The sequence below is a fragment of the Monopterus albus genome, unplaced genomic scaffold (genome assembly GCF_001952655.1).
Source record: "Monopterus albus unplaced genomic scaffold, M_albus_1.0 scaffold3.1, whole genome shotgun sequence".
NCBI classification, from domain to species: domain Eukaryota; kingdom Metazoa; phylum Chordata; class Actinopteri; order Synbranchiformes; family Synbranchidae; genus Monopterus; species Monopterus albus.
The window spans coordinates 897,132-906,510 of NW_018127883.1; the positions used below are offsets into that span (position 1 = coordinate 897,132).

Here is a 9,379-nt window from a genome sequence, read left to right on the forward strand (position 1 = left end):
CGGGCCAGCCTCTACAGGCTTGTGGACCTTTTCAGCTGGGCTCGTTTTACACGATCTTACATTACTGTGAGTACTTCACAATCATGCTCTAGTGCACACCTGCTAATGTATGCAGCACAAGGACTATGTATCTTTATGTGAGCCTTGTGTTCTCTGGCTTCCAGGAAGACTTAAAGGGGAACACCTCTTTATTTTCAGAAGCCATTTGTTTATGGTTTAGAAAAATACTATTTGTGAATATGAACAGCTCCTCAATAGCAGGAAGTCACACTAAAATATGTGACGGACACTTGAGATATCGAGATTTAAAGCTATCTTTTTCCTTATAGACAAAACCTAGAAAGTCAGTTTTATCAGCCCACACACTGATTTTTAAGTTTTTCATAGTGAAGAGAGTTTCCTCCTGTGGTTCAGAGTTTCCTGTACCCTTGAACTGGTGACATGGGTCTTCTTACTTTGAGTAGCTGCTAACCTGACTTTAAGCTCTTTTTAAAGCAAAGAGACTTGGTCTCCTGTGGCATCAGTGCTTTTTAACAAGAATGAATTTATGTGGGAAACACTCCTGCAAAAGCATCAGGGGGGTCAGAAATACATAGCGCCTATATTTCAGTCTCAGATTCTCTTGTACGAGCTCAATAAACACTGATTATACACTGTAATAAAATCACAGATGTTTTTCAGTATTGGGATTTACGCATGTTTTTGTAACTTAGGTTTTGGATATTGATATTGATTCATTGTTTCTCAGGTGCGTGTCAGCAAAGAGCTGGACCATGTTCTTATTAGTCCACAAGGTCTGTCCTTCGCTGAGGTGACAGCAGCAAATTTGGTAAGCACAATGACTGCATGTTTTGTTATTTTCCAATTATGAGTAAGAATGCATTGCATTTGTAATGCATGTATTGGGCAAGGTAAAAACACTAGTAAAGTTTTTGTGTGTGTAAAGCCATTGTAAATACATTTAATGGATACCCAAAAAATTTAAAGATGTATCTGAGGAGTGAATTGTATAGTAAATGCAGTAAGACATTTTTGTAATGTTGTATTTGATTGAGAATGCCAGGCACCTGTAAGATATGAAGCGATATATTTATACATGCACAAAATTGCACACAAGTCATGAAATTCAAGTCTGGGTCAAGTCTGAAGTCTCTGGGGTAGGAGTCCGAGACAAGTCTGACGTCTTTGAGTTAGAGTCCGAGTCAAGTCTCAGATTTCTAATGTTTCCTGTTCAAAAGTATTTTGTTCTTCTGAATTTTATCCAATGTGTTAACTAATAAGGGTTTATAGTGGATTTATACTATGTCTCTCTAAGATGCCAAAGATGCCATCTAAAACTGCCTTTTTAAATTCAGCGAACCTGCAGGTAACTACAGACACCAAATGAAAATACAGATATTATATTCTTCCAAGGCAAACTGGAGGCAGAGTGTAAAACATTTACATATGCCTCTTCGCTTTATCAGCCCTGGGATATGGCACAAATCACTCACATTAACATCTACGGGCAATTTAGAGTTGCCATTGAATCTAATCTGCATGTCTTTGAACTGTGGGAGGAAGCCGGAGTACCCAGAGAAAAGCCACACAGACACGGGGAGAACATGCACACTCCACACAGAAAGGCCCTGGTCGACCACGAGGTTCGAACCTAAAACCTTCTTGCTGTGAGGTGCTAACCACTGCATCACTGTGCTCCCTGTTATTGTTATTGTTACTATTTAAAAACAGTAAGTCGGTTAGCCTTTAAATTATTACTCCTATAGTACGAAAACAACAGCGACTGCCCACTGGCCTTCATCATGTCTCTAACTTTGCTTTTTTTTCCTGCCTCATTAAGGTGAAAGTAAACATAATTGGTGAAATGGTGGACCAAGGCTCTACTGAGCTGGGTATTGACCATTTTGGATTTGCTCCTCATGCGGCCATTTACTCCATGCGCCCTGATGTGAGATGCATCATCCATATACATACCCCTGCTACAGCTGCTGTAAGTATGCTCCAGGCAAATATTTAATGAGCTTTGTCTTAATCAAGGCATAAAGGCTGCTGCTAAGTGCTTATTGTGCAGCAGAGGAAAGGGCTGATCTAAAAGCAGCCCCCTGCATGGCTACTTATTTTAGATGGACACCCTTTATCGTTTCCCTTGAAGCTTGATGGTAAAACGCACAGCATATTATAAACATCACTGTGTAAAGTTATATTTGCGCCTGATAGCAAAAAATGTGCCTCGATTTAAATGTTGATGTGTCACAGCCTCAGTTGCTTTTATCCCGTGTTAACAGGTGTCCTCGATGAAATGTGGACTCTTGCCCATTACCCAGGAGGCTTTGCTTCTGGGAGATGTGAGCTGCTTTGGTTACCATGGCAGCCTGGATAATAAAGAGGAGAAGGTGGAGTTTCAGAAAGCACTGGGTCCTACTGCCAAGGTACTGCCAAACCAAGGGACTCCATTAGTGACAGGCTCACTTTCACTTGGGACAGAGTGGGCTTTCAACAACTGCTTGTAAAAAACCCATCAGTTATTATAATAAATTGCACACACCAGCGGTTATATATGAGGTTAGTTTTCCCTCTTGCTTAGGTAAGGTAAATATATGATCACATACAATATAATATATAGAATCAACGTGTCACACAAAAGCATTATTACCTAAATGTAAACCCATCTTCTGCTAACCAATTTCAGCCGTAATCACTTTGTCTAAAATTGAGGTTTTTGTGTGTCAGTTACATCCATGAAGGGGAACATGATATTAGAAACACCTCTGACGTGGAAGAAGACCTGTGTCATGTCAAGACAAGTGTTGATAAAGAAATAGCAAATGGGTTAGCTGATGAATGCATGTTAACAAAGTTGGATATGCTAATAAATTAGCTCAACTGGATTTATTTACTGTTTCACGTGTTCTTCAGGTGATGATTCTGAGGAACCATGGGCTGCTTGCTTTGGGGGAAACAGTAGAAGAAGCTTTTCACTATGTTTACCACTCACAGCAAGCTTGTGAAATCCAGGTACAAAAAGCTTGATTTTTATTCTATTTTATTTTTTACACATTTAAAAGCTACCTTATAACTTATATTTAACATATGTAATTCACCTGTAGACATGTTTTACCTTTATATTATCTTGTCTACAAATAGCAGTGCCTGAGATGAAAGCAGAGTTGGTGTCTAACATAGAATAAGTCTGAACAAAACTAAGTCAAATGTGTACAACACTGCACACAGTCAGAGTGTCACAGTGTTCGCTGTTTAAGGATGTTTTGAGTTAGTAGAATCTGAATAAATGCCTGCAGGAAAACTGCCACTGACTTCGCACAGAACAATGATTAGCCTTGTAATTCCAAAAGTAAGAATTGTATTACTAGAATGATTTTGCTATAACGTACCTTTGTTTAGGTCAACGCTTTGAGGTGTTCAAGCAGCACGGACCACCTTGTGCTGCTGGACAGAGAGAAGTTTAAACCCCTGACACAGGGTGTGGCTGCTGCCGGGGTGGTGATAGACAATGAGGTCAAGTGGAAAGTGGGCGAGGCCCAGTTTGAGTCCCTTATGAGGATGCTGGACAACCTGGTAAGTGAACTCTGACCTGTGCCTTATATCCATGATGCTCCGAATTTCCTGTCTCAGATGCTTCCTTTGGAAACACAGTGAAACTAGATGTGTTTTTGTTGATGTAATCTGAAAACGTTTTGTTTCTGTTTTATGATAGTGGTCTCTGTGTAATCATTTTTTCAGATACTCATTAAATTACTGTGAGAACCTATACAGGTTTACAGTAATGTAACAGGCTGCCCGCTGGTATTGTGACAACCTCAAGACTTCTTTGCTGTGCTGTGCTTCTGTACATTCTAATCACACTGCTGATAACCAGATCCTGACATGTTCTATGTGTGTCTGTTTGTGTTTGCTACTCGCTAACAGCTGCGGCTGGAGTGAGCTACAGCGGCGTTAACTCTGTGTGATCAAAGCCCGCCCACCCTCTCAAACATAGTTTCCAGATGGTGAAGCATGCTGTGGATAGTTAAAGCAACACAGGCCACACAGTCACTTACTGTAAGGACTTTAGAGTACTTGGAAAGAAGATATGGTGTTTGCTCAGAGACTGTATATGGCACTGGGTGTAAATGCCAGTACACTCACTGCAACAGGAGGTCTGTTCTTCCATGCCAGAAGGTAGAGTTTACTTGTGGTGGTGAATGATGTCAGAACTGATCCCAATGGAGAAATCCAAAACAAAGACAGCAAGAGCCTTGGCTGCACTAAAGGTCACATCTAAAGATTTAGCTCTGTACAGGCATGAGAAAGGAATGGTGTGTCAGTATCCACTTTCATTAAAAATCTTCTTCTATTCATCTCCTCTAGCTATCTGCTCATTATATGAAATAGGAATGCATCACATGGAAATAGAAATACTCACAAAATAATGAGGGTAGCATAGCTGTTTGTGTGTGCAGAAATGTATTTGAAAGCTACAGCTGCTGTCTTCTTTATTTTATACACGAGCCCAGATATATCATAGCTGAAAGTTTCTGCACATGCTAAATTTAAGTGCCCTAATCTAGACTACGTAAAAGGTGCTAGTAAATACTGGCCAGGTTCTCACTGCTCTTATAAATGATAATCAGGCCTACAAGTATAAGTTGCAGCTGGGACTGTGCAGCTGTGCACTGGGAGGTGGGGTTATATTTAAAAGGATTTCAGAAAGTTCTGTCAAAGGCTTGTTTACATTGTGAAAGGGTCTTTTTCAATTGCAAACTTGTCATATTGCCTGAAGGAAAATGCCAGTTTGAGTTGTGACTGTAGTGTTGCACTGCTGACTTCAGACTGCCCTCTGCACATACCGCGGGTTCCCATCAGTACTTTTACAGTTGTCTCTCCTGGCCCTTGATGTATTAACAACATACTTACACAAGTTTTATCTTTTTGCTCTGAAACTGGTCTGGTTTGCAAACGTGCTGTTTGTATTCACAGCCTTTTTTTTTTATATTTAAAAGCACTGTGTAAGTGGCCTTCATTTGAATTTTGTGGCTTTTATAGTTGACATTTAATTATTATTTAATGGATTGTGAGCGGAACTAAGGAGCAGTGAAAAATACTGCAGACTTCTTCCAGCAAAGGATGATTGTTCAGTAAGTGTCTTAGATTGAGGTTTCCTCTCTGTCTGACCTTCTAGGGATACAGAACAGGCTACTCTTACAGAAACCCCATTGTCCGTGAAAAACCCCGCACTAAGAACGATGTGGAGATCCCTGCCACAGTGTCTGCTGTGCCACCGGAGGACAGTGAACTGGGTCTACGTAGCCCCTTCAAGTTTATGGCGCAGAAACAGCAGAGAGAAAGAACCCGGTGGCTCAATTCACCCAACAGCTACTTGAGGGTCAATGTTCCTGAACAGTCACCCAGCGGGGATGTCAGTCCTAGGACCAAAACCATGGTAACAAGAAACTGAATAATCTATCCTTTACTGGTTTAGACTCTGAGGGAACTTGTGATCTTGGGAGTAGTCCATCCTTTGTATTATCCTGCCCTCTGGTGGCAAGTTACACAAATGCATGTTTTAAATCATCTTTATGTTTTTCTTGTGAATGTTTTTTATTCTTTCAGTGGATGAAGTCATCACAGCCAGGTAACAGCGTTGGCACCCCAATAAAGATCGAGGACCCCAACCAGTTTGTCCCACTCAACACTGATCCCACAGAGGTTTTGGATAAGAGGAACCGGGTCAGTTGAAAACATTGTCACTTTTGGCACCAGAGACCCAGAAGGACCTCATTTCATTCACTTGCATTGCCTGCATTATATAATGATTAGAGCTGGTATTTGAAAAAGTCACACCCAGTTTTAAGCTCATATATACTTAAACTTGTATTCAAACATAGCATTCTCTGTAATGTATGGCACTGAAATTAATACTAGACACCTGATCTCGGTGTATCGAGAGTGATGGTATTAATATACTATATGTAATGCCAAACATTCCTGAATCAGCTATAATATGATTTTGTTGGAAATCATTTTCAGATAAAAGAACAGCACAGAGGCGACCAGATGACACCAGGACCAAAGTCTCAGTTACTAGCAGGCATTGTTGTGGACACCATACCTGGACCAGTGAGTACATAAACCATTTAAAGTTAATAATAGGTCACATATGCTATCACATACTGCATGATGCACAACCCAAGAATTGTATTCACTTATCAAGGGAAGAAACAGCACGGCCATCTCAGCTATGCCCTCTTCAGTGTTTAGTAAGCAGTCAAATGTCTGCAGTAAGTAACACTTTATATACCGTTCCTTGTTGAGACTTAAACACAGTCACTCAGTAATTAATGCTACCTGCTACTCCTGGGCTAGAGGCTAACACAATACATTTGATTCTGGTATCAAAACAAGCAGAAATACATCCACTGAATGACTTGTGTTAAAGCAACTGGGAAAACTGTAAACATAAATGTATAGTCAGTCATAATTCAATATGAGCATTTTACTGCTGTTTACTGTAAAAGACATAACAGCTGATCATGATGTCTTTTTATAATCTCCTCTCCATCAGGCTTTCATCATTGAGGACGAGGAGCAGACTCGCTCGCTTCCCCCGAACCCCTTCAATGAGCTTACAGAAAAAGAGCTGGAGGAATACAAGCAAACTGTAGAAAGAAAGCAGCAAGGACAAGAAGGTACGCATTTCTACCTACACTGACTTCAGCGATTTCTTTATCATTACAAAACCTTTACATCCCACCGTTGCTCTTCAGGCTCACAGATGCCTCTACTTTATTTATTCCTGTTTGGGTTCACATAGACTCATAACTGACATCATCCCACGTAGATTTAGAGTGCAGTGTTTGGAAGTTACGGTCCTGACAGAAACTGAGATGCAGAAACCAAACTAATCTCAGGAGCTAACATTTGCAGTGGTCTCGTCTGTATTTCTGTTTAGTACTAATTAGGAGATGTTAGCATAAGAAAACATTTAACTTTTACCACTGTCATTAAGAGCATATTATCAGACTATGTTAACAGGTCAAAGCACCACTGACGTACCACTAAACACAGATGCTAGTGTGGATGTAGGCTAAACAGTGAAACAATACAATTCTGAATTAAGATTTGTTCATCCACTTACATGAGCACACTGGCTTTGATGAATGACTGTCCTCTGATGACTTAAATTCTTTCACAGAAGATGATGATGCCACTGATGCAGATGAGATGACCACATTTGATGGCTCTACTATCTCCCTCTCTCTCTCTCCCATAATGACACCAGCTAAACAAGGTAATTAGCTAGTCAGTAGGTAGTTAAATGATCAGGTGTTAGAACTAGCTGTCTCTGTGTTACCTGTCCCTCTGGTATAAACTGTAAAGGGACAAAGAATGTCTCAAATTACATGGATAATTACCTCTACCATGGAGGTTATGTTTGTACTGCTGTTTGTTGTTTTATTCACAGCACAAGTCAAAGTTATGAATGGATTTTTATGATTTTTTTTTTTTGGAGAGGTAGGGTAAGGTCCATGGAACAATCCATTACATTTTGACCCTTATCCAGCTCATCATCCTAGTTTAATGTATTATTACAGCCTAGTGTTTGTGATGGCAGGTCTTATTCACATCCTTCTCTGACTTGGATTCATCTGTTGACAGACACCATACCCAACGGGAAAGACCACTTGGCAGAGATGGAGGAGGATCTGAGTATAGAAGTGTCTAAGCTGAGCGTGAGCACTTTGGAAAGCGTGGAAATCTCCATAACAACAAAAGAGAAGACGACAGAGGCTCAGACCCCAGAGAGCCAAACAAAGTCCCCCAAGAAAAAGAAAAAGAAGTTCCGCACACCTTCATTCTTGAAAAAGAGCAAGAAAAAGAAGGAGGAGAAAGAAAAGGCAGAAGCTTGAGAGCATTTACTGTTAAAACAGTGAGTGTTTGAAAAACATCTTAATTGCCTTGTTATGTTTTAGCTTGCTGAAAAGGGAAGAATAAGAGAAATGACTATAATTTAGTTGGAAAAGTCTCCCAGGACAGGATTGTTTTTACATATCCTGCACATTCATGGTTATTTCATGTGAATGTTTTTCCAGGATGGAAATGTATAGATTTTTTTTTTTCCTAATGAGAATCTGTGAATGACCAGTTCTGAGGACAAAGTAAAATGAAAAGTGAATGCAGAACTGCATAGCTGTGGTTTTGTATTACCCATATTTTTAATGGGGTTAAAAAACTGATATCATATGATACACGGATTCGAAGTTCATGAGTGCATCAGTGTGAGCCAGTGATTTATCTGTTGTCATTCCTTTTGCACAAGTTCATCGTTGAATGTATACTGAAAGCTAAGTAAATTGTTTAACAATTTTAAAATGTAATAATCACAATAGTAATGTAACAGGGGCTGCACACATTAAGATTATACAATGTTTAGCCTTATAAAAAGAATGATTTGTATTTGAACATATTCATAGCTATATGATCTTGTAATAATATATGTTGGTTTATATTATAGGTATTACAATAGTGTTTGATAGTTAAATAATTGATTTGATAGTCTTTACATATGTTCTTTACACACTAACTCATACTAAACATGCTGTGATTGATAATAGAGTAATTCCTGTTTTTACATAGATGTCAGTGGTATTTTTCCCATGGTTGCTGCTTTATTGTAATTGTGACAAGGAATCGACTGCGACTAAAAGGAAGAGCTCAGCAAAGTGGCGATTCTTGCATACTGATGTGTGGCAGAGCGATGAAGTTTGACTTTTACTAAACAGACAGAAAATCACTACTTGTTTGGTTGTTGACAATGAAAGTGCCAAAGCTGAATCATAGAAAGTTGAACATGACGGTTTGACTAATTATGTCCAAATAGTCATTTGATGGCAGTATGCTGTGGAATGCTTTTTTTTGTAGCCACTGTCAAAAGTTTAATATGAAGCATATTAGAGGACCATATATTTACATCCCAGCCAATAATGTGAATGATTTATTTAGTCCCAAAGGGAGTGAACACTGCCTTTGTAAATAGTTTGTTTTTGTGAAGTTCTTCTGTTATGCTAAACCAAACGTTAAACAATGAAACATAGAAATGTGACAGTACAGTCTAATAATAGTTAATACTTTTATCATGTTTTATCCACCTTAATTAAGCTCCTTATTTACTAAACATGCACAGCTCCATGTGTTTACAAATGATATTACTTATGTAATTTGTGTGTCTAGTGCTTGTATTTCCTCTGTTGTTTATGTTGCTATTTGTATTGCCTGGGTATTCCCACGGTGCTTTACATTACTGTCACCTTGCCTCAAAGTCACTCTAAAATTGCCTTCCACCTGATGTAATAAAAGCTGGGGTATGTTTCCATAACTGTTT

General features: G+C 39.2%; 1 protein-coding gene across 1 annotated transcript in view; it reads left to right on the forward strand.

Annotated features, from left to right (window-relative positions):
- The window catches only part of add3b (adducin 3 (gamma) b), a 12,596-nt gene extending 3,217 nt beyond the window's left edge, over positions 1-9,379 (forward strand). The window contains exons 5-16 of the mRNA XM_020601874.1: positions 2-66; positions 749-829; positions 1,841-1,990; positions 2,286-2,429; positions 2,917-3,015; positions 3,403-3,576; positions 5,180-5,440; positions 5,611-5,727; positions 6,028-6,117; positions 6,563-6,686; positions 7,196-7,288; positions 7,657-9,379. Of these exons, the coding sequence (XP_020457530.1) occupies positions 2-66; positions 749-829; positions 1,841-1,990; positions 2,286-2,429; positions 2,917-3,015; positions 3,403-3,576; positions 5,180-5,440; positions 5,611-5,727; positions 6,028-6,117; positions 6,563-6,686; positions 7,196-7,288; positions 7,657-7,907 (1,649 nt within the window). The 3' untranslated portion in view covers positions 7,908-9,379. The remainder of the gene's footprint in view (position 1; positions 67-748; positions 830-1,840; positions 1,991-2,285; positions 2,430-2,916; positions 3,016-3,402; positions 3,577-5,179; positions 5,441-5,610; positions 5,728-6,027; positions 6,118-6,562; positions 6,687-7,195; positions 7,289-7,656) is intronic.